The 26,453-nt window shown below is 37.0% G+C and overlaps 1 protein-coding gene across 1 annotated transcript; it reads left to right on the forward strand.

The window, feature by feature from the left end:
- The first annotated feature begins 19 nt into the window (after positions 1–19).
- On the forward strand, positions 20–26,239 carry LOC120635543 (bromodomain-containing protein 8-like). The gene is made up of 18 exons (XM_039906560.1): positions 20–292; positions 2,688–2,868; positions 3,944–4,139; positions 5,612–5,713; positions 6,291–6,425; positions 7,238–7,364; positions 8,455–8,542; positions 9,999–10,067; positions 10,650–10,745; positions 12,162–12,301; positions 13,190–13,401; positions 14,465–14,640; positions 16,773–16,889; positions 19,123–19,195; positions 21,407–21,506; positions 23,380–23,514; positions 24,552–24,660; positions 26,068–26,239. Exons 1-18 carry the CDS (start codon positions 108–110, stop codon positions 26,188–26,190), a joined length of 2,364 nt encoding a protein of 787 aa, XP_039762494.1. The 5' UTR covers positions 20–107; the 3' UTR covers positions 26,191–26,239.
- The last annotated feature ends 214 nt before the right edge of the window (positions 26,240–26,453 follow it).

The raw sequence follows: 26,453 nt of genomic DNA on the forward strand, positions 1-26,453 counted from the left end.
ATGACTATAATATGCAGTCTGTGGCTGAGACTGTGTTTATTTTCAGAAAATGTATATAGTAATGTCAGAAATCTAGGAAAAACGATTTATTTTCCAAACAAATTATAATGAGCTCGCTTCAGGAGCGTTTACAATTGAAACGCTCGCCACTGGACACTTGGAACATTCGAGAACAGCTATGTTTAGCATCCGCCGTGGTGAGGAGTGGCGACCAGAACTGGATGTCGGTTTCGCGAGCCCTGAAGACTATTGGGGAAGCTAACAGGCCTCCTGACTGGTACTCTCAGAAGAGGTTTGTTAACTTGTCTAAAAAGAAGGTTATTAATACGAATTCAAATTCATTTGATGTGAAGTAGGCTTACTGAAACAGTACTTTATAAACCTTTATCATTTGGCCCTTCCTGGTGACTACCAACTCAGACTGGTTCACAGTATCCACATTCCACGAAGGCACCCGTGGGCCGAACTGGGCAGATGATATATGGAAGAAATGTCTAGTTTTTTTTTTTTTTTAAAAACTTAAGGTTAGTCATTGTAAGAGTTATTAAAAGCCTACCCTTTAGTTTAATAACTTGTAAAAGTGGTAATAGCCCAGTAGGTAGGAGGTCGACTTCACTTTCGGGGGCGAGATTGAATCCTAGCATGCACTGCTACTTTTCTAAGTTATGCACATTTTTTTAAACAATTAAACACTTGCTTCAACAGTGAAGGAAAACATCGTGAGGAAATATGCATGCCTCAGAGTTCTACATAATGTTCTCAAAGGTGTGTGGGGTCCACCAATCCGCACTGGGCCAGCAAGAGACCAGTGCCCTGAAGTGTGCCAGTAATGTGTTGATATGATATACATCTCACTTTTTTTTTTGTTTGATGGAAAAGCTTTGTTGTTACCGGCCATTGGGCAGGATGGAAGTTATGTGGGACTCCCTCCTCTAAAGGGGTATACCCAAACTAAAAACCACCACTGCATGTCCCTCTTGTTGGCCTTACTAGACGCCCGGGGAACCTGTTGTAAACCTCCGGACGTTCAACCACCCCAAACGATTGTTGGGTCTCCCCAGCTATCGAGGAGGGGATCAGGACAGCTTGAACCCCTGGACACCAAAAAAGGATACCCTAAAAGACCAAAATTCTAATTAGCATCATTAAAACCACAGGGAAAAATTTGTTGTTTAATGTTCTTGAAATGCTGTGTTTCACCCAACTTCTCGGTAGAATCTAAGCTTCTTTTATTTTAACCACTAAAAGTGATTATGAAAATTCAGCTTAATTTGCTGTACTCTGCGAAAAGCAGCAGAATCTGTATGGTTTAATTGATATTTCTTCAATCCTTATACTCCACAAAAACCAGGTCTTCAGCTGTGCATTTTCATAATATATCATGGAAGTCCGTAAAGGAAAGCCTGCTTCTATTCAATACACTACAAGTGAGGCCTTGATTGCATTCTCGACTGATGTTAAGTTATGATGCAGTCTAAGATGGTAATGGATGGTCAAACGGTTTTACATTGAATTACAATGGAAATGTCATCACCAAAAAGAGTACAATTATTAGAAGTTGTACAGTCATTGATGTAAATTATGAATAAAAGTGGACCTAGTACACTTCCTTGTGATACACCCTTAGTATTAAGTCTAATATAAGAACAATTAGATTACCTCTTGTTTGTTATTTAAGTTAGTAACTTCAACATATTGGGTCCGGTTAAAAAGATAATTCTTAAGCCATTCGTTTGCTAGCCTTCGAGTACCATATTTATAGCATTTGTTTAAAAGCTTCTCGTGACAGACATAATCAAAGTACCTTACTCATGTCAAAAACACAGCTATTATGCACTCAGCTATTTGCTTAACTAACGAGAAACATGCTAGAGTTGTGGATTTACCTTTTTGGAAACCATGTTGTTCCTTTCAAATTATTTTTCAACAAAAAAGAAATAAGTCTCTTGTGCATTGTCTTTTCAAAAATTTTTGAGATAATATGAATCTTGAATTTGAATTTTTTAATCAGTCCCCAACACGGCTCTCGGCAATAGTATTTAACTCATATAATTAATTTGTAATAAGTTTTATTTTAAATTAATTTTTGATAATCATTTAAAATCTTACTTTTTAAAAACGCCTTTTTAAAATACACTCTCGAAATTTGACTATTTATTCATTCTAATTTACCAAAAAAATTTCAATCCTCACAAACTACTAAATTCATAAGCTAGTGGTAGTATGTTATGTATATATGTGTCCTTATGTTAGATGGATCCCATAGGATGGGTGAACAACAAGTTCAAAGTTTGCATTATACTTAGCTTATAGAAAAGTCCTATTATAGTATAAAGGTCTAGGTTATCGATAAAAAAGCTTGGGTGTAAATTATTGCTCTAACCAGGTTTCTCTCCTAATAATTTGAAATGACATTGTGAGATGGTGATAACCAAAAAAAAAACACCCGGCTAAGTTTGTTGTGGGCTTCTTCTTAGACCAGGACGCGTTTTGAACCCTCGTAGCTTTAGTTTTGAGTTTACGAATGTGGTTATCGCCATCATCTCACTACCGTGTAATTCTTATGTACGTATCAAAAGTGCCACCTATTTGACCACCTACTTGAATAAAGATATTTTTGACTTTGACTTTGACTTTGACAACAGACAGCATTTATAATGTTAATATAAAAAAGAATTGTTTTTTAGCTGCGCAGCCCAATATGGGGCTCTGCTCGAGCATGTTGAAACGCCGAAGCGCAAAAAACGCAACTCCGAGGGGGGTGTTGAGACTCCTCAGGAGAGCATCCTCAAGAGTCTCACTCAGCAACGCATCCAGGAGATACAGAACAATTTAACTGAAATGAACGCACAGTATGAACAAATAAAGGTAATCTTACGAAGGATTCTAACGAGCGTGCAAGTTGTCACTATTGACGCTTTTACAATACAGAGAGAGTAGTTAGAAGTAAAGTATCTATATAAAATAGTGTCCTTTTAATATTTGACCAATGGCGCCGTGGGCAGCGACCCTGCTTTCTGAGTCCAAGGCCGTGGGTTCGATTCCCACAACTGGAAAATGTTTGTGTGATTAATATGAATGTTTTTCAGTGTCTGTGTTTTTAAATTGTATATTATAAGTATTTATGTATAATATTTATCAATTTTAGTATCACAAGCTTCGCTTAATTTGGGGCTAGATGGCGACGTGTGTATTGTCGTAGTATGTTTATTTATTTTACACAAAGAATTGAGTTAAAAAAAATGTTTTAGAACAAAAGATGTTAGCTTTAATATGAACAACTACAGGTTGTGAGCTATGTTGAATTTTTTTATGTTACTCTGTATATTATATTGCATTCTATATAAGTTATATATTTCTTAAAAATTACCAAGCTCCTTATAACAATAAATAAATACAATCATGTGTGTGTGTGTGTGCGTATGTTTGGATGTGTAAACCGATTTCGATCGTGTTATTTGTTCGAAACGTGTGAAACTGTTTCACACACATAAAATCGGTCCAAGATGGCCGCCGCTACAAATTAGCGGATTAGATATTTTTTCACAACACCCTCGATATGGTTATCAAATTAAAGGTCTTGATTATTGAAGAAGGTTTTTAAACTTTCCCACTTTGTTTAACAACTTAAAAAACCTTGACATTGACATTTTTCATGACACTTTAATTAGAGTAATATTTTTTAAATTGTTTTAGTTTTTTTTTTATTAATTTGAATCATTTTCATTTGTTTAATATAAATTCTTTTATTCTTACTATTTTTGGTTTTAACGTAATTTAATTATTTTTAACCGGACTTACTTAAATTTTGTATATACCTGTAAGTGATAACTGTAGTCGGAAAATAAACGATTATCTAAAATGATTAATGATAATACAGTAGTATCGTTGGTATATCTAATGGAATAAATAAATAGAAATAAATTAATTTTCAATTTTATAGAACGAAATCCTCGAGGTTCGTAATCCGGCAACTCCGGACGAAAAGATCCAGGAGTTCTGGGCTAATATCGAGGCGGGTAAACGCGCGAAGGAGAGAGAGAGCGCTAGGCGGGCCGCCTGGTTGAAAGAGAGAGAGGAGAGACGCTCGCGGACTGAGAGGACGTGGCGACCGACGCAGACACCGCCTCCCTCCACAGGTAGAAGTAATAATAGGGCTCTTTGTGACATAGCTCGACCGGGGAAGTACACCGCCATGCTTGTTACTGCCGCTTAGAAGCACCATGAAGCATCATGCTTATTACTGCCGCTAAGAAGCATCATGCTTATTACTGCCGCTAAGAAGCACCATGAAGCATCATGCTTATTACTGCCGCTAAGAAGCATCATGCTTATTACTGCCGCTAAGAAGCACCATGAAGCATCATGCTTATTACTGCCGCTAAGAAGCATTATGCTGATTACTGCCGCTAAGAAGCATCATGCTTATTACTGCCGCTAAGAAGCACCATGAAGCATCATGCTTATTACTGCCGCTAAGAAGCATCATGCTTATTACTGCCGCTAAGAAGCATCATGCTTATTACTGCCGCTAAGAAGCATCGTGCTTATTACTGCCGTTAAGAAGCATTACTGTGTTGTGACAGTCGTGTCATAATTCGTTTAAAGAAAATTGCATACAATTCTACAATAAACTTACCATTGAAATCTTGGAGATGTCTCTTAAAAAGTTCAAAGTTCGTATTAAACGTAAGCTTATAGAAGTCCTATTATAGTATAAAGGCGACCGTTACGAATGATTGCTCGACCGGGTGCGAATGATTGCTCTGAACAGGTTGCTCTTCTAATTATTTTGAATGACAATGTGAGATGGTGATAACAAAAAAAAACACCCGGCTAAGTTTGTTGTGGGCTTCTTCTTAGGCCAGGACGCGTTTGGAACTCTCGTAGCTTTGGTTTTAAGTTTACGAATGTGGTTATCGCCATCATCTCACTACCGCGTAATTCTCATGTAATGTACGCATCAAAAGCCACCTATGGGCCAGGCCTATTTAGAATAAAGATATTTTTAAATTTGACTTTCGACTTTTTGTAATTATAATTGTGTAATACATGACTAACTTAAATTTTTCTAAAGTTAAAAATTAAAGTTAAAAGTTTTAACTTTAGAAAAATAGAAGTTAAAAGTATTTAACTTAAATTTTCAACTTTAAATTAAAAATCTAAGTAGTAACTTAATTTTTTATCTGTAGACCAACATTTTCATAACTTTCATCAAAGCTACGAAGCTGATTATTTTATGCATAAAAAAGTACAACTCATGAGAATTCGGTTGCAAAAAAAAACAACTCTAAAAAAAGTATTTTGCTTTTTTTAGAAATTTCTTAAGACGCTCATGTCGAAATTCCTCAAAACATCGAAAAAAAAATCATAACTCCAAAACTATAAAAAATCGCGGAAAATACATGGGTTCGATTCGGGTACCCCACAACATACCGGACCTAAATTTTTTTTTTATGACGTCAACTGACCGTGTATATATCAATTTTAGAGTAGGCAGTGCCTTTGTGAATGTATGGAGTGCACGCAACTGACTGTTAGCACACGTAGAGGAGGCCCGTGCTTTGTAGTGGGCCTGTAATGTGTTGTTACTGATGTTTTATTGTTGTAGGTGCACCGACGACGCCGTCTTCTCCACTGCTGACGTCACTGTTGAAGTCCTCACCGGTCGTCACCACACCACAGCACATTCCACACCCTGCGTCCATAGTTGGTGAGTTATCATGGATGGATGAATGATTGATTGAATGGATGAATGATTGAATGGATGAATGTTTGAATGAATGTATGATTGAATGAATGAATGAATGAATATACTTTTATTGTATACCACAAAAATTACATAATAAAGGCGAAGATAAAAAATACAGAAAATAGTTAAATAAATAAATATACTACGACAATACACACATCGCCATCTAGCCCCAAAGAAAGCGTAGCTTGTTTTATGGGTACTAAGATGACTGATGAATATTTTTATGAATGATATACATTAATACTTATAATATACATATAAACACCCAGAAACTGAAAAACATTCATGTTCATCACACAAACATGTTCCAGTTGTGGGAATCGAACCCACGGCCATGGACAGAAAGCAGGGTCGCTGCCCACTGCGCCAGTCGGCCGACAACTGTATCGAAACTTTAAACGATTGCGCAGCGCACGTAGCGGAAGCTCAAAAAAACAAGTAACGGAGTAACAAAAAATCCCCGATTTTGAAACATTCTTCATGATTTTAATAAATAATATAACTGAAGTCGTTAATAGATGTTTTCTTTTCCCAGACGCTGTCTCACCGTCGGCAACCGCGCCTACCCTCTCCCTCCTGCTCGAGCAGACGGGACATGCTCAAGAGAGCAAGCACGCCGCGATAGAGCACATAAAGAGCCAACTCGTCCAAATCGAGCACCAACTCAAAGGTATCATATCAATAGCCTATAACATTCCAACGCTGGACTAAAACCTCCCAAAACAGGAGGGTTTGGGAGGTTTAGAAAAATCCTGTGCACGCCACTTTGTATAGCCTAAGCCAAACTCTTCAGATTTATTAATATAGACAAACTGATATACATTGTTGCGTTAAGACAGCCGATTGGCTCAGTGGACAGCGACCCTGCTTCTGGGCCAAAGGCCGTGGGTTCGACTCCTGATAAATGTTTGTCAGTGTCTGGGTGTTTATATGTTAATATTTATTTATATCATTAATAAAAATATTCGTCGGTCATCGCAGTACCCATAACACAGTCTACGCTCACTTGCTTTAAACGCCCTACGAGTTCAGTATAACGATGGTTTCAAAATTCTGTTGGGCTTACCCCGTTATTGTAGTGCAATCAGAAATGTTCGCGATGGCTCATACTGATGACTTTATTGCCATGAGAAGAAAACGAATAGCAAAGAACGTGGGTAAGCAGTAACGGCATTCTGAAAGCACTTATAAATCGATACGACTCTCCGATTTACAAGTGGTATATTAAACTCCACGTTGGGCTGCCTGGACGCGGAAATTATAATTTGTAACTTTTTTTTTTTAATATTGCATATTTATATTTAATGTAAGTTTTTTTTTTGATTTAGTTAGTTTTTAATTATTCTATTTATGTTATAGTGTTGTGCGTAGTGATGGGTCATAGATACCAAATAAATAAATAAAATAAATAAATTTTGGGCTAGATGGCGATGTGTGTATTGTCGTAGTATGTTTATTTATTTAATTTTGTAAATTTTTCAGCGAACTCCCAAACGCAGCCGTCTGTGGACATCGACGATATAGAGATAAAGGCGGAGGACGTGTACGCGTTCCGCGACGTCGACATCCACATCCCGCCCGTCACTGCGATGCACAAGACCCCTGTGCGGTGAGCTTTACAATGAAAGAACGAATGAGTGAACGTAAGAAGGACGAACGAACACATGTACACTTTTATTATACGCCCGTCGCCGCCACGAATAAGATCCCAGACGTGAGAAAGAAGAGTCGCTGGCCACTGCGCCATTCGCAAACAAATTTCAATTTGTCATTAAAAAATGCATTAATAAAATATCCTTTCTTCAACAATAAATCAAACATGTACATTCTAAATGATGATACTATGACAATACACACACCGCTATCTAGCCTCAAAGTAAGCGTTGCTTGTGTTATGGGTACTAAGATGACTGATGAATATTTTTTTATGAATAATATACATAAATACCTAATATACACCCAGACATTGAAAACATTCATGTTCATCACACAAAATTTTTCCAGTTGTGGGAATCGAACCCTTGGACTATGAAAGCAGGGTCGCTGCCCACTGCGCCACTCGGCCGTTATATAAGCGTACAGTGTGTTTTAGAGACAATTTTTCGGACAAAGTCCTCTAGAACGTGAGATAAATTTACAGTATTACTAGCTTACTAGCGTCTGCCCGCGACTTCGTCTGCGCGGACTTCAGAATTTAGTTTTTTTTTTTTTACTAATATGCTACGACAATACACACATCGCCATCTAGCCCCAAAGTAAGCGTAGCTTGTGTTATGGGTACTGAGATAGCTGATGAATATTTTTATCAATAACTAGCTGTACCCTGCCACGCTTCGCTGTGGCACATTGTGATTGAATGATTGAGAAAAATAGATAAAAACAATCCTCGATGCGTACTATATATCATGCTAAAATTTCAGCCCGATCTGTGCAAAACTTTTTGAGTTTTTGAAGTGTACACAAACCAACATAACATTTTTATATCTATAAATATACATAATTACTTAGAATATACATATAAACACTCAGACACTGAGAAATATTCATTTTCATCACACAAACATTTTCCAGTTGTGGTAATCGAACCCACGGCCTTGGACTCGGAAAGCAGGGTCGCTGCCCACTGCGCCAGTCGGCCGTTAATAAAAATGATGGTGACAATTATATAACTATCACTCCTCTCTCTCTTACCTTCACAGTGTCACGGAGAAACCGGCGCAGAAGAAAGAGATGGAAATAAGCATTCCAGAAACCGAAGTATCCGAGATTCCATTAGATGCTATAAAGGTAGGTAGAATAATTTCATTGCGACAAAACATTTTTCTTGAACGCCTCACTGAAGCTGTGGTCTCATAACTGGGATGTCCCATGTTCGAATACCGGTGGGGTTCATTTGGATTTTTATAGTTGTCGAATTTGCTCTGGTCTGGTGGGAGGCTTCCGCCGCTCCTAGTTACCACCCCATCGACAAAGACGTGCCGCCAAGCGATGTAGCGTTTCGATACGATGTCGCCTAGAAACTCCCATACCCGCTAACAGTCGCTAACAGTTTGCAGTCTAGGGCTAACTTGTAGCGGAATAAAAACAAAGACCGTCAGTACAGAGGTTACCTGCACGCATTCGATTTCTCCATAATGATCTCAAAGGCGTGTTAAGTCCGCCAATCCGAACTACGGCTGGTTGGTGGACTACGGATTATACCTTTTCTTTCAAATTCAAAATTTCTGTATTCATGTAGGCCTATCACAGGCACTTATGGAGCGTTCATACATATTTGTTTACATAATTGTAACGGGATGGTGATAACTTCGTTCGCCAACTTAAACCTAAAGCTACGAGGGTTCCAAACGCGCCCTGGTCTAAGAACAGCTCACAACAAGCTTAACCGTGTATTTTTTTTGCTATCACCATCTCACAGTAAATTTATATTGAGCTATGAAGTTCGAGCAATTCACACCCAAGCTTTTTTATTGTTTAAGTAATCCTTAACATTGTAGTAGGAGTTTTACGCTACGCTTACTTTACGGTTAGCCCTTGACTGCAATCTCACCAGGTGGTAAGTGATGATGCAGTCTAAGATGGTACCGGGCTAACCTGTATGGGAGTATGGTAGTCATACCACTAATAGGTTTCTACGCGACATCGCACCGGAACACTAAATCGCTTAGCGGCACGCCTTTGTCGGTCGGGTGGTAACTAGCCACGGCGGAAGCCTCCCACCAGACCAGACAAGTGAAAATTCAGAAATTATTAATTCAGGAATCGAACTCGGGACCTCCTTTAAATTCACAGCGCTCACCGCTGCGCCCTGGAGGTTGTCAAACGTTGATGATGATGAATGAATAAATACACTTATTGACGGCCGACTGGCGCAGTGGGCAGCGACCCTGCTTTCCGAGTCCAAGGCCGTGGGTTCGATTCCCACGACTGGAAAATGTTTGTGCGATGAACATGAATGTTTTCCAGTGTCTGGGTGTTTATATGTATATTATAAGTATTTACGTATATTATTTATCAAATTATTCATCAGTCATCTTAGTACTCATAACACAAGCTACGCTTAATTTTTGGCTAGATGGCGATGTGTGAATTGTCGTAGTATATTTATATTTATTTATTTATATAAAATGCTATGTACACATTTTGTATATAATAACGCATCAAAAGCCATCTATGTGCCTATTTGAATAAAGAAATATTTTACTTTGACTTTAACTAACTGAAACGTGTAATAATGTTACAGGAAGAACCAGTCTCTGAAGAACCAATCAACGAAGAGTTGCACCACGTGGCGAGTGATGAAATGGAGGTGGTAAGATATAGAAAACTTCTAAAAACACTCGTAAAATTCAAATTAAAAAAAAAAATCTATACTCATTCATAATACATCACTGTTACTTGTGTAGAAGCTCGACTTGACTTTCGGGGGGCCGGGTTCGAAACCTAACAGACACCTTAAGTTATGTGCGTTATTGAGAAATCTCAGGCGTGCAGGTTTCCTCACGATGTTTTCCAAAAGCATTCAAGCAAAGCGTTGAAGCAAGTGATATTTGAATTGCTTAAAACGCACATAACTCAGAAAAGTTGGAGGTGCGTGCTGGGATTCGAACTCGGCCCCCCGAAAGTGAAGTCGAGCTCCTTCCCACTGGGCTATCAGCAAAATTCAAAATTCATTTATTTCAAGTAGGCCCAATATAAGCACTTTTGCAACGTCAAGTCTGTCTGTGTGTAGTGACTCCACCACCGGTTCGGAAGGCAGATTCTACCGAGAAGAAGCCGGCAAGACACTCAGCAGTTGCTCTTTTCCAACATCAACAATTTACATTTTACATTTTTACATAACAGCGCTTCACTTAAGACATAAAAACTAAATAAAATCTTATTTTTTTTTAAGGTCCGACCGCAGAAGGAGCCGGAAGTCAAAATCAGTTTCCCGGAAGTCAAATTCCCGACGCCGGAAATCAAAATCATACATCCTGAGGAGCCGAAGGTATAAAAATCATAATTATTAAAGCCCTTAATAATTCAATAGAATTTTATAAATTTAAAATGCATATAAAAAAATTCGGAACCGACAGGATTTGAACCTGCGACTCTCTGGCAATCGCGGCCTGAGCGCTTTCTCCAATTAAGCTACGGCTCTCCTACCGTATTTAAAATTAGTATATGCCTTTCACATCAGTCTTATAGCGACTGTAGCGTCATCTAGTAGGAAACGTTGCAGTTTCGATCTACTCTTTCAAAACACACACTAATAAAAAAAAATATAAAATATTATAAAAACCAATATAAGCGGACTGTTATAGACTATTATATTGGTTCGCTGGTGGACTAAAGGCCTCTCCCAACGGAAGGGGGGGAGGTAACATGGGATACTTTTTATAACATTATGGGATATGAAAAAAACCAAACGAAGTCGCAGTCAACAGCTAGTCTATAAATAAATAATAAATAAATATACTACGACATTGCACACATCGCAATCTAGTCCCAAAGTTAAGATGACTGTTGAATATTTTTATGAATAATATACATAAATACTTATAATATACTAGCTGTTGCCCGCGACTTCGTCTGCTTTTGATTTTGTTTTTTGATGTGGCATAAAATTTAGTTGTAGTTTAAAAATAATTAAAGTATTCTGTATCGCTAAGCCTTAAATGAGGGGTTTGCTGCTGCCCGCTGAGGAGTTCTGTCCTCTATCTCCAACCACAGTTTGGACAAAATAAACACATATTATAACCTCTATAGTACAAAAATAATTGTTTAAATCGGTTATAATTTGTCAAAGTTATGGTGTAAAATCGTCAAACACTTTCATCCCATCTCCCAAAGGAACCGAGCTTAATGTTGGGATAAAAAGTATCCTTTATTACTTCTAACACTTCCTAAAATATGTGTACAAAGTTTCATGAGGATCGGTTAAGAAGTTTTTGCGGAAAGCGTAACAAACAAACATACATTGACATTTATAATATTAGTAGAGCTTAGTAGGGATATATACAAATACTTATAATATATAGATAAACACCCAGACACTGAAAACAATTGTCCAGTAGTGGGAATCGATCCCACGGCCTTTGACTCAGAGAGCAGGGTCGCTGCCCACTGCGCCAGTCGGCCGGTTGCCGGCAGAGATCGCTACTAAGCGATAAGGCCGACTTTTGTATACTACTTCCGTCTTTGTATTTCTATTGTTCTTTTATTTTCCTAACTTCATAGTGGTGTACAGATAAAGAGTTAGATAATAATAATAACTTAATAATATCCGTAGAATCTAAATTGAATGCCACACATCTCTCAAATAAACTGTTCCTACTGGATGATTCGAAAACAAAAATAAACGCGGACGAAGTCGCTTCCAACAATTAGTGTGATATAAACTCAAGCGAAATGTTCACTTCAGATGCAGATAAAAGAAGAAATAAAAGAACCAGATGTGGCGAGAGTCGAAGAGGAGAATGTCGTACAGAAAGAAGTACACGAGGAAGAGAAGCTAGAAGAAACTCCCATACCTCCGAAAGATGACAATGCGCCCGAGGAAACGTATGTATTCCTTTAACTTGATTTCCATTGGGCGTAACAAATCGTGAATCAAAGTCCAAAGTCTAAAGCCGTTTCTTTAAAGTGTTTTTCTGATTTTATCATCTGTTATCTGTGTTCCTATGTACATAGATATGTAATCTAACATAGTAGCGGGTATAGTAGTAACCTGTTAGGTGCTATGGCAGTTATAATAAACCTATGCCCATAAGCGGTTCCTACGCAGCCTCGTACCGGAACAATCCATCCAAATCCATCCATCCATCCAAATAATTCCATCCATGTATCCAAATCCATCAAAACCTATCCATTTATTAAAATCCATCCATCCATCTAAATTAATCCATCCATCTATCCAAATCCATCAAGTCCCATCCATTCATCCATCCAAATAAATTCATCCATCTATCCAAATGCATCAAAACCCATCCATCCATCCAAATAAATCCACCCATCTATCCAAATCAATCAAAACCGATTAATTTATCCGAATCCATCCATCCATCCAAATAAATCTATCCATCTATCCAAATCCATAAAATCCCATCCATTTATCCAAATCCATCCATCCATCTAAATAAATCCATCCATCTATCCAAATCCATCAAGTCCCATCCATTCATCCATCCAAATAAATTCATCCATCTGTCCAAATGTATAAAAACCCATCCATTCATCTCAATCCATCCATCCACCCAAATAAATCCATCCATCTAACCAAACTCATCAAAACCCATCCTTTCATCCAAATCCATCTATCCATCCATTCATCCATCCATTCAAATCCATCTATCCAAATCCATCAAAATCTAACTTCCTATCTAAAAAAAAACATCCGTCCATCTATCTATCTATATGAAAAAATTATCATGATTAAAATCATACCATTAGGATACCAGTGGAAGAGCAGCCGAAAATCGAAGAGGAAACCGTGGAGAGCGCCGAACAACCGCAACCGCAGGCGCCCCAGCCGCAACCGCAACCGCAACCGCAAATAGAAACGCAACCCGAACCGGAAGAGACAAGCATCACTACCGAGATTCCAGACCCCCAGGATATACCCCTCCCACCGGATATAGAGCCAACACTGAAAGAATTAGTCGGTAAGTTAAAACTTGGCCATCCCTGGAGTCGGTGTCAGTGACGTAGCAGTGATCCGACCAGATCAAGGATAAAGATTTCCCATATAATAGGCATAAATGCTTGCATTGAATTAGAATAAATATTTATTGACTAGCTTCTGGGCGCGGCTTCGCACACGTTAAATTCAATTTTTTTTTTATGTTTCGGTAAATTTTAACTACGAAGGTTTAGAAAAAAAATCTTGCTAGCTAATAGAAATATATGAACGTAAATTACTTAGAAAATCTTTGAAAAACTTTCATATAAGTTTTCATCCCTTTTATATTTTGATGTCTTTGGGGGTGGAATTTTTAAAATTTGTGAAACGCGTATTTCTTTATTTTCAATCAAAACCTAAAATGTTTGTGTGATGAACGTGAATGTTTTTCAGTGTCTGGGTGTTTATCTATATATTTTAAGTATTTATGTATATTATTCATATAATTATTCATCAGTCATCTTAGTACCCATAACACAAGCTATGCTTACTTTGGGACTAGATGGCGATGTGTGTATTGTCGTAGTATATTTATTAAAAAAAAAATCAAAGTTTCATGGATGTAACTTGAAAAATAAATTGATAAATGAAGGATTTTATACAAACTTTCATCCCCTTTTTAACCCTCTTAGGGTTGCAATTTCCAAAAATCCTTTCTGAGCGGATAACTACGTTGTAATAACTATCTGTGTGCAAAATTTCAGCCCGATCCGCCAAGTGGTTAGAGCTGTGCGTTGATAGATCAGTTATTCAGTCACCTTTGCCTTTTATATATATAGATTAGTGTATTGTATTCATCAAAATATCCAACAGCTATCTTAGTACCCATAACACAAGCTACGCTTACTTTGGGACTAGATGGCGATGTGTGTGTTAACGTAGTATATTTATTTATTTTAAAAAAAAAAGAAGGTGTCTGGAGTCCATCAATCAGCACTGGGCCAGCGTGGTGGACTTTGGCCTCAAACCCTTCTCATTGTGGGAGGAGACCAGTGCCTTGTCCACTACATAATATAATATGATGATAAAATGTCCGATTGTTCTAGTTCTAGAAGAGATACAACTTCCGCCGAATCCAGAAGAGCCTGCCACCAAAGAGGTCGACGTTTCAGAAGATAAGATCGAAGAACCAATCACACAAGAGAATAAAGAATTAGAGAAAATAGAGGAAAGCACAGAAGAGAAAGTATTAGAAGTAATCAAGAAGGAAGATGATGCTGAGGTATGTTAATACCATTGTCATTCTACCGATTGTCGTATATATCTGGACATAGGTCTTTTGTATCATCTGCATATCGTCTGCGAAAGGTACAGAAGTCATTTGTGGGATTGAGTATACGCTTTTATAATATGATTCCTAAGGTGATTTTGGACTTACCAATGCATAAATTTAAAGAATATGTTAAAACACATTTATTACAGCGAGGTTACTATACAATTGATGAATTTCTTAATGACAAGGTTGCTTGGAAGCATCCGGCTCCGCTTTCAGCTCTAACAAGATAGACAAATGAATGTTAAAGTGTAAATTGTTGATGTTGGAAAAGAGCAACTGCTGAGTTTCTTGACGGCTTCTTCTCGGTAGAATCTGCCTTCCGAACCGGTGGTAGAGTCACTACAAACGGACAGACTTGACGTTTCAAAAGTGCTTATATTGGGCCTACTTGAATGTAATAAATTTTGAATTCTTTGAATGAGAAGATCCGTTTGTATTTAGAAAAATCCGGTACGAAATACCAATTTTGTTTATGTCCACTTTTCGTTTATAAAGAGCAATTAATATTGTCTTACAAATATATTTTTATGAATACATTGTGGAGATGCAGTGAGTATACATATTTATTTAAATTTTTCCAGCGGAGGGGTTCACGTGATTTTATTTTATACAACGTGTAAAGAATTACGAAAAAATGTTTAAGGGTGCATAAGTATTTCATAAGGAATAACCCAGTAAAAATGTTAAATCAAAAGAAGGATTAGGTTAGGTACTACCTAAGAAGGAAAGTTTCTTCGCATTTTTCAAGAAAGTTCAAAACATTTTTTTGATATAGTTTATTTACATTTAACTAGAGTATGTAGGTACCATTTTGTTCGATAACTTTTTGCCATCTTGTATGTAGGGACATAATCGCATTGCCATAGAAATTTTGGGGATTCTGATCAAAAAACCGCGACAAGTAGTTTTGGCAGTCCTCTCGTGATTTTAACCTGACACTGCCTTAAGATTTCTGAAGAGACCGAAGCAGGTGGAAATCTGAAGGTGCAAGGTCAGGACTATACGGCGGATGCATTAACACTTCCCAGCCAAAATATTTTTCTCGGCTTACATTGCATTTTTACCTTTTTTGTGGTAAAATTTAAAATATATCGAATTTCTTCATTAGATTAACTCATCTTCACAGTACGAAAAACAAAAAAAAATCTCACATCTTCCTAATTTGAATTTGGAATTATCTTCTTTAAAATTTGAACTTTTAATGATACCAAAACCAGCCACATACAAATAGTATAGCCAAAGAGATTTTATTACAAGTTCATATCCCTACTTCCCTATCCCTGCTAATATTATAAATGTCAATGTAAGTTTGTTTGTTACGCTTTCACGCAAAAACTACTAAACCGATCCTCATGAAACTTTGTACACATATTCTTGGAAGTGTTAGAACTTTAGAAGTAATATAGGATACTTTTTACCCCGACATTAAGCTCGGTTCTTTTGGGAGAGGGGATGAAAGTGTTTGACGATTTTACACCATAACTCCGACAAATTAACCGATTTAAATAATTATTTTTGTACTATAGAGGTATATAAGTTTAATTTAGCCCAATCTGTGGTTGGAGATGGAGGACAGCAGCAAACCCCTCATTTAAGGCTTAGTGATACTGAATACTTATTTTTTTTTTTAGAACTACAACTAAATTTAATGTCACATCAAAAAACAAACGCAGACGAAGTCGCGGGCAATAGCTAGTATACTATAAATATAATGCGAAAAGACTTTTTTTTTTTCATTTATTTTTCCATACAAACGATTTCCAATATGACAACCCCCATTGAAGATAAAACACCAGCTTGGACTAAATAAAACTAAATTAATAAAACGATGATCTCCGTATCGGGCCAATGAATAGTATCGGGGTTTTCTATCAAGAAACTCTTAGGACTCGCTCGGGAGTTAGGAAAGTGGCGGTGACTCACCCCCGTGCCTCGGTGAGCACGTTAAGCTACCTGTCCTACGTCGTATCTCTTAACTACTTACTTAACAATGTAAATTTTATTTTTTATTTTTATTGTGAATTACTCTATTAGCTGTAACAGGTAGTGTAGCTTTCAACGATCTATATATTTCTCAGGATTCGATCCCACTAAAGGAGATGATAAAAGAAGAGAGCCAAGAGGAAGTCAAGGTTGAGAGGGAGGGAGTCGAAGAAGATACACACACGGAAACGGATGACGATACGCCAATGGAGGTGAGTGTGTGTGTGTGAATGTGCGACCAAGGTTTTTTTCGCGTCTACATGTTAGCCTTCGACTACAATCTCACCTGCTGGTAAATTCCGGTGCAGTCTTAAGATGCCAGCGGGCTAACCTGTTAGGGAGTATGGTAGTCATACCACCAATAGGTTTTTACGCGACGTCGTACCGGTACGCTGAACCGCTTAGCAGCACGTCTTTGGTATTGTGGTAACTAGCAAGGATCGAATCCTCCCGCCAGATCAGACCGGAGAAAATTCAGAATTAATAAATGCCCAAATTTTCTCTGCCGGGAATCGAACCTAACCTCCAATTTAAAACCACAGCGCTTAATGATGCGCCACTGGGGTCGACAAAGCTTGGCAGATGGAAATAAAATAAAATTGAATAATATTTTTTTTTTTTTTTAATCTGTATGCTAGCACTTCACGCTCGGACGAGGCGCCCGGGCGTTCATTTCTGTTTACATAACATATACAACGTGTAAATGAGAACCGGAATAAAACTTCATAGGGTTTAGAAGTAAATTAAAGTCAAAGTCAAAAATATCTTTATTCAAGTGGGCCCACAGGTGGCACTTTGATGCGTACATAAGTACATAATTATGTACTGTCTCTAAGACTTATCTGCGAAACCGTAAACCACACCGGTTTTTGAGTTAACCACTGCTATATTTTTTTATTGAAAGAAACCAGAGGGCTATCTCTGATTTCAATTTATAAAAATTACTAATTAAAAAAAAAAAAAAATTTAATTAATTTTTTTTTTTTTCACTTCACTGCACTTCATGCTCGGACGAGGCGCCTGGGCGTACATTTTATTTTTAATATTATATACAACGTGTAAATGATAACCGAAAATAAATATTCATAGTCTTTAGAAGTAAATTATGTACTGTCTCTAACACTTATATGTGAAACTGAAACGCAAATAGTTTTTGACCAAACCAGTGCCATAGTTTTGACTAAAAGAAATCAGGGACAGCCCTTCTTCTTCTTCTTCTGGGCAGTTTCCGCACGTAAGCGCTTCGCTTGTTGTACGTGAAATTTCCGATTGTTGCTCGCTACTCCAGCCATCCAAGCTCGTTCTAGAATCCCAGCATACCGCCCAGGTTGCTGAGGACTTCTGGGATAGTGGCTGGTGATCCCAGATAGATCTCGCGTTGCTCTGTCACGCCCGTGCACTCCAGCATCACGTGCGTAGGTGTTTCATTCTTCTCCATGCATGCTCTGCAAAGAGGGCTGTCGGTGACACCTATAATGGAAAGATGTCTGTTTGAGTAGCTATGTCCTGTTATGAGTCCCACCACCTTCCTAAGTTTGCTTCTATCCAGGCGGAGTAGTTTGTTAGTTAGATGTTGGTTTAGGTTAGGGAAAGCTATTTTGGTTTGTTTACAATCTTTTGCATTGGCCCAAAGTTGGGAATGCTCCCTTTGTGTTTGTTCATGTAGCCATGTTTTGTACTCACTGAACGGAATCGGTACAGGGACAGCCCTAACACACATGCTAAAGTTGAAATCATGTGACTCCTGTCACTTTATTACGCGTCGCGTAGGTACTATGCGCGTGTCCGTCTTTTATCTTCAATAGGGTTGTCAATTCGTTTGTATGGAAAAATAAATATGCTTCTTTCAATTTCATATTTTTACTGGGTGATTCCTTATGAAATATACATATGCAGCCTATGTATTTCGTAATTCGATTACACGTTGTATGGAAGGTTTTTCGGGTCCAGAATTGCTTGTTCACTTTGGTAACAGTCAAAAAAGTTGTTAAATACCAATATGAGCATTCTGAAAAACGAAAAGACAAAAGTCAGACGTAAAATATGACAACCTTTGGCAAGGATTCATAGACAAGATAGGCAGCACATAGCTTAAGAGTTACCTAATAAACAGTGGCGTGCACAGGGTTTTTGAACAGGGTATGCATAAAGAAGGAAGGTGTCATAAAATGGAAAAATCCTTCGCATTTATGAGTCATACAAAAATTTTAGGGTATGCAGTGCTTTTGTGCATGTATGAAGTGCACGCCACTGCTAATAAAAACGGGTTGGTGAAACATAAATGATTGTTAGGCGTTAATTACCAAGGCATTGTTTTATTGGACGTTAGTGTAAACGGGCATTAGAGTACTGGTGAAGTACTACCAATGAAAAAAACTTTTTACTTACTTTTTATTTCTTTACTAGTTTACAGGAAAGTTTAAAACTAATTATGACTGTTCGCAGTTGAGTCGAGAAGAAGATAAAGAAGGAAAAAAAAGAAGAGACTATTCGCGGAAGAAGAAATCCGATTCGCGAAGTAAGTTTATATTATCATATTTAAAACTAAATGGGGTTAGGACACGGTGCGGTTACCCTTACAATGGAATAGAAGCCACTTTACCACTGGGAATTTCAAAGTCAAAGTCAAAGTTTAGAAAACTCAAAGTCAAAGTCAAATATTTCTTTATTCAAATAGGCACATAGATGGCACTTTTGATACTTACATTATATATAAAATGGCATGTAATTAGGGCCAAATGGGGTAATAACTGAGTAGAAGCAACCTTTACTTTTAGAAAAGCAATTGTGATGAAAAATTACGCGGTGTCAACCTTAACATCAGCTCCTGTGTAAATGTATTAAGGTCAAATGGTTAAGGCCACGGGGTAATAATTGAATAGAGGCATCCTTTACTCTCAGAAAACTAACTGTACAAAGTTGGCTTATAAAAAAAAACTCATACTTAAAATGTCATTTACATGCGTATATGTGTGCGTATGAGCGTGTGTGAACAAAGTCTTAACGAATTCTCTAAAGAATTTTCAGGTTGCATCTAGTTCATATATTTATTTATTCATAAGACACGCCAGCAATTAATTGTAATCAAATTCATAAAACAAAATTTGTACAAAAGAATTTACAAATTCTGTCTAGTGCCATTACATAAAGTTAAGTATAAAGTTTTACTCAAGATTTATCTAGTGTAGTACTGGATAAGTGTAATTCAAAATTCAAATTCAAAAATGTTTTATTCATGTAGACCTTATCACAGGCACTTATGAAGCGTTCGTACATTTAACATGTTAACACTAATGTTAGTGATGGTGATAACTGCATTCGTTAACTTAAAGCTAAAGCTAGGAGGGTTCCAAATGCGCCCTAGTCTAAGAAGAGCCCACAACAAACTTAGCCAGGTTTTTTTGTTATCACCATCTCACATTGTCATTTAAAATTATTATTAGATGAGAAACCTAGTTAGAGCAGTCAAGGGCTAGCTTGTAGAGGGATAAAAAAAAGTACCGACTAGTCTGTGAACTCGACTATCCGGCCACTAGCCTAGTCGCCGACTATCCGGCTTCTTACTTTGTATGTATTTCTCAATTTAACTTAGCCAGTTTTTTTTTTTGTTATCACCATCTCACATACGAATTACTATTTAGCTATGAAGTTAGAGTAATTCATACTCAAGCTTATTTATCATACATGTAATCCTTAATATTATAATAGGATATTTCTATAAGCTTACGAAGGCTTGTAAAAAATATCATGCAGTTTATTGTACCCATCGAGCAATGGATTAGTAGTTTTCCCATTAAACTCACCATATCAAATATTAAAATAAAAAAAATAGAAATGTTCGCTTAGAAATGCCTCATTTTTCATGCAATTAATGACATTTTTCTTTTTGAAGTTATACTTCTTTTGGCGCGTTATGGAAAAATTATGGGAGTAAATTTTTACGATGCGCACGCACACCGTCACGACAAACCGACACCCTGAAGTTAGCTATAACATATTAGTGTTTCAAAAAAAGGTTTGACAGTATGTATGTACACTTTCAATTTTCTCATTCCGGTGATTTAACTGTGAAAAATTCTCAAATTTTAAACTAGATAATGCGTTATAAAAGAAACTTTCGATGTATTAAGTACCTTTTTCTACAAACGTTGATAATTTTTTTCTATAAGCCGAATGCTAAATAAGTATAACTTCTAACGCGTGTATATAAAGTACACGCACGTTTTTTTTTTTGAAGTTATACTTCTTTTGGCGCGTTAGGGAAAAATGATGAGAGTAAATTTTTACGATGCGCGCGTCACGAAAAACCGACACCCTGAAGTTACCTATAAGGTTTGACAGTGTACACTTTCAATTGTCAAAGTCTGCGGGCGCATTCCGTTGATTTCATTGAATCAATTGTACAAAAATCTCAAATTTTAATTTAGAGTAAAAATTGGTTGTCGGATAATGAGTCTATTAGTATTCCAAATTTAATTATGTTTATTACGTCCGTTTCTTTAATAATGTAGATTTTTTTATTTATAATACTTAAATAAACTTTATTTAACTAAATAATGCGTTAAAATAAAACTTTTAATGTATAATAACTTTTTTCTATTGTTAGTGTCGTTTTATCTACAACCGTAGAATAAGGCGGACAGTTTCTTATCTTGTAACGCAAAAGAAGTATAACTTCTTACGCGTGTACATAAGTTCACACACGTTTTATTGTTTTATTTGCATCCAGCTTGCTCCGGATCTGAGAGCGCGCCCGAGTCGCCGAGCGCGAGCGACGCCGAAAGACAGCACAGGTTGTGGAGAAAGAGTGTGATGCTTGTATACAGCAGGTATGGCATTTTTTAAGTTGCGTGCGTTTTTTTTAATTAAAATATCACTTGCTTGAACGGCGAAGGAAAACACCGTGAGGAAACCTCCATTGCCTGAGAGTTCTGAATAATGCTCTGAAAGGTGTGTGGAGTCCACCAATCCGCACTGGGCCAGCGTGGTGGGCTACGGCCTTAACCCCTTCTCACTGTGGGAGGAGACCCGTACCCTGTAGTGGGCCGGTGATGGGTTATAATGATGATATTGTTTTAACTTAGAAGAAGAAGAAACATTTTAATGCACGTATAACATACGGGAAAAGAAACAGTAAGGAGTTACTACACAATGTAGACATGCAAAGCCGGCCTTATTGCTGCAAGCAATCTCTTACAGGCAACCTTTGTATATAGGACTTGCAGCAAGGAAACGGGATAGTGCCAAGAGTGTTGATATATATATACATAAATACCCAACTATCCCAATATTACCCAATTCCCTTCTTTTTAAGTCACTTATTAGTCACTGGCAATAATGTTCTGTGGTTAACGTACCTAGACTTAATTCTCTGTTAGCATATATTACAAACCTGCGTGGTTTTCTGATGCTAGCTATAAGATTTTTTTTTATTAAACTTTATGTAAATAAATAAATAACTGTTGATGAAAATTAAAAAAGGTAAATGTAGATAAAATATTACCTTTGGTATCATGTTCTAAAAGCATATACCCATTCCCACAAAGTACTTTTCTCAGACGTATCGCTAATTATGTCCATTTCCAGTAAGTCGATTGTTTATGTCGACTTTTTGGTTTTTTTTTTTCGACTTTTTGTTTTTAATTACTATCTGATATCTGCATATCGTAAAAGTTGTTTGTAGTATTGATACCATAATTGAATAGAGGCGTCCTTCACTTTCAGAAAACTAATTGTACAAAGTTGGCTTATAAAAAAAAACTCATACTTTAAATGTCATTTGCATGTGTATATGTGTGCGTATGAGCGTGTGTGTGAACCGAGTCTTAACGAATTCTCTAAAGAATTTTCAGGTTGCACTTAGTTCATATGTATCATAGGTATCGCAAATTTATGTCAATTTCTAGTTAGTCGATTGTTTATGTCGACTTTTTGGTTTTTTTTTTTTGACTTTTTTTTTAATTACTATCTGATATCTGCATATCGTAAAAGTTGTTTGTAGAATTGATACCATAATTGAATAGAGGCGTCCTTCACTTTCAGAAAACTAATTGTACAAAGTTGGCTTATAAAAAAAAACTCATACTTTAAATGTCATTTGCATGTGTATATGTGTGCGTATGAGCGTGTGTGTGAACCGAGTCTTAACGAATTCTCTAAAGAATTTTCAGGTTGCACTTAGTTCATATGTATCATAGGTATCGCAAATTTATGTCAATTTCTAGTTAGTCGATTGTTTATGTCGACTTTTTGGTTTTTTTTTTTTGACTTTTTTTTTAATTACTATCTGATATCTGCATATCGTAAAAGTTGTTTGTAGAATTGATACCATAATTGAATAGAGGCGTCCTTCACTTTCAAAAAACTAACTGTACAAAGTTGGCTTATAAAAAAAAAACTCATACTTTAAATGTCATTTGCATGTGTATATGTGTGCGTATGAGCGTGTGTGTGAACCGAGTCTTAACGAATTCTCTAAAGAATTTTCAGGTCGCACCTAGTTCATATGTATCATAGGTATCGCAAATGTATGTCAATTTCTAGTTAGTCGATTGTTTATGTCGACTTTTTGGTTTTTTTTTTCTTGGATTTTTTATTTATAAATACTAAAAACAGACAAGCGCACTTTCGCATTTATAATATAAGCAAGGAAGGCAGGTGAACTATTTTTTTTGTTTATTTAATGTACTGTTTGTTACACAGGCTGTGCGCACACAAGTACGCGTCGTTATTCCTCAGGCCGATCACTGATGAGGAAGCCCCCGGCTACAGCGTGGTGGTGAAGAGGCCAATGGATTTGACCACCATACGTAGGAACATCGATGCTGGGAACATTAGGTATTATAATGAACTAGCTCCTGTCCGCGACTTCGTCTGCGTGGACTTCAGAACTGGGTCTAAAGCTTCGCTCGTTTTATATTTTTAATCTTACCACAGAAACTATGTGAGAGATCGGTATAGAGAGTACATGTCTGGTGTCATGTGCGGTGATTTAATTGATTCAATTGTACAAAAATCTAAATTTTTTATGTAGAATGAAACTTAGTTGTCCTATAATGAGTCTATTAGCTATTCCAAATTTGTTTATGTTACTTATGCCCTTTTTTTTAATTATGTAGTTTTTTTTTTGTTATATTTATATAAACTTTATTTAACTAGATAATGCGTTATAATTAAAAAAAGCAATGTGTTACATAACGTTTTTCAATTGTTAGTGTCGTTTTCTCTACAAACGTAGAATAAGGCGTAAGATGAAATTTTTGAAAAGATTTTTATCTTGTTACGCCAAAGAAGTATAACTTCTGACGCGTGTACATAAGTACTCACACTTTTTTTTATGCTGTACAATAAAAGTGTATTCATTCATGAATGAACGAATATACTTTTATTGCACAAAAAGTGCATAAAAAAAGAAAAGTATATCAAAACAACGTATACGATTTAGGCAACCAATGGCGAAGATGAAGATTTTTTGGATTTCTCTTAGACCGGAATTCTCTTAACAAGTATTAAAATAACATTCTTGAAAAAAAAAAAAGACCCACGATACGAAGTTCGCCGGGACAGCTGGTATAATATATATACACAAAATATTTATAACTAAAGACAGATAAATCAGTAATTGTGTGCGTGTGTATGTCACTGAACACCTCCTAGACGGCTGGACCGATTTGAATGATTTTTCGGTATACGTTTGGGTGGCACCCTGGATGGTTTAGATTCACAAATCAGTCCGACAGATGGCGCTGGGGTCCGCTAGTATAATATAAAAAATGATATTTACTTAAAAATAATATAATTTTTTTATTTGAAACAATAAATTCATTCATTCATTCATTCATTCATCCACGTAATATTGATTGTTAATGTTGTAGAACGACGGCGGAATTCCAGCGGGACGTGCTCCTAATGCTGTCCAACGCGCTGTTATACAACTCCAGCTCACACAGCGTGTACTCCATGGCGCGAGAGATGCACGAAGAGGTACTTCGCGTTTTAAGCTTATACCCCAAAGCTTAGGTAGCTTGAAAGAGTATAAGGAAACTAGCAAAGAAGTGCCGTCGCGTGGAAACCGATTAGGGGTATGACTACCATACTCCCTAACAGGTTAGCCCGCTACCATCCTAGACTGCATCATCACTTTTTACCCGGCTAAGTTTGTGGTGGGCTTTTCTTAGAGCAGGGCGCGTTTGGAACCCTCGTAGCTTTAGGTTTAAGTTGGCCAACGAAGTTATCACCATCCCCTTACAATTATGTAAACATTTATGTATGAACGCTTCATAAGTGCCTGTGATAGGCCTACATGAATAAAGAAATTTAGAATTTTTGAATTTCTTACCACCAGGTGAGATTGCAGTCAAGGGCAAAATTTTAGTGTTATTAAAAAAAAAGGTTCCAAAGCTTTGACATCTCGTTTAAACTTATGCATTTCTAGTTCTGAGATCAACTTCAGAATCAGGTAAAATGAACTTCGTAATAATGTCATACTGAGGCATTTTAAAGAATACCAAACCAAAGTGTGAAAGCAAAAGTGTTTATGTGATAAACGTGATACTAAAGCAAATTTTTAACCGACTTTGGGCTAAGGTAATATTTCCTTATTGTGTAAAGTAAAACAAAAAATAATATACAACGTGTAGCAAATTATATTATTATATATAATAATATTAATAATAAAAAATATAATAAATATACTACGACAATACACACATCGCCACCTAGCCCCAAAGTAAGCGTAGCTTGTGTTATGGGTAACTTAGATGACTGATGAATATTTTTATGAATTAGATATACATAAATACTTAGAAAATACATATAAACACCCAGACACTGAAAAACACTTATGCTCATCACGCAAACATTTTCCAGTTGTGGGAATCGAACCCACGGCCTTGGACTCAGAAAGCAGGGTCGCTGCCCACTGCGCCAGTCGGCCGCCATATTAAAGGATACATAAGTATATTTCACAAGGAATCACCGTGTAAAAATATTAAATCAAAACAAGCATATTTATTTTTCAATACCAACGAATTCAAAGCATTCTAAGTGTTTACTTGTGACAACCCTATTGAAGATGAAAGACCGACACGCGCATAGTACCTACGCTACGCGACGCGTACCTAATAAAGTGAAAGGAGTCACATGATTATAGTTTTGCATGTAATATTAGGGATGTGTCTGATTTCTTCCAGTAAAAACTATGGCAGAGGTTTACTCAAAAACTATTATGTTTTCGGTTTCACAGATAAGTCTCAGAGACATAACATAATGTACCTCTGAAGCCTGTGAAGTATTATTTCGGTTTTCATTTAACCGTTGTTTACTTTATACACCCTTTGCTGATCCACAATTAAAACAGCTGTTCGTTACAACCGCGCCTCCACTCCGCAGGCGCAACTGGCTTTGGGCATGCTGCTGGCTGCGCAGGCGCACGCGGGGCTGTGCTCTGCGCCGCCGCGCCGGAAGCGCCGCCTCGAACCCCATGCGCACGCGCACAAACAACGACACACCTGAGGCTTTCCGCCGTGCGAGACTAACTAGTAGATTATAATAAATATTTTTTAAGGAACTATGTTTTTTATTTTCAAAACATTTTTTTTTCGTTGCTTTTTTCGTAATAAATGACCAAGCAGGTGGCCATGGCGTGCATAGAGGGTATGCAGATGATATAAAAACGTAAGAGGGTAGGCTTTTTGTAACTCTTACAATGCCTACCTTAAGTTTTTTATAACTGGTATTGGAGATTTTTATCACTTTATACTATCTTGGAGATGTCC

This window comes from Pararge aegeria, chromosome 27 (assembly GCF_905163445.1).
Source record: "Pararge aegeria chromosome 27, ilParAegt1.1, whole genome shotgun sequence".
Classification (NCBI taxonomy): Eukaryota; Metazoa; Arthropoda; class Insecta; order Lepidoptera; family Nymphalidae; genus Pararge; species Pararge aegeria.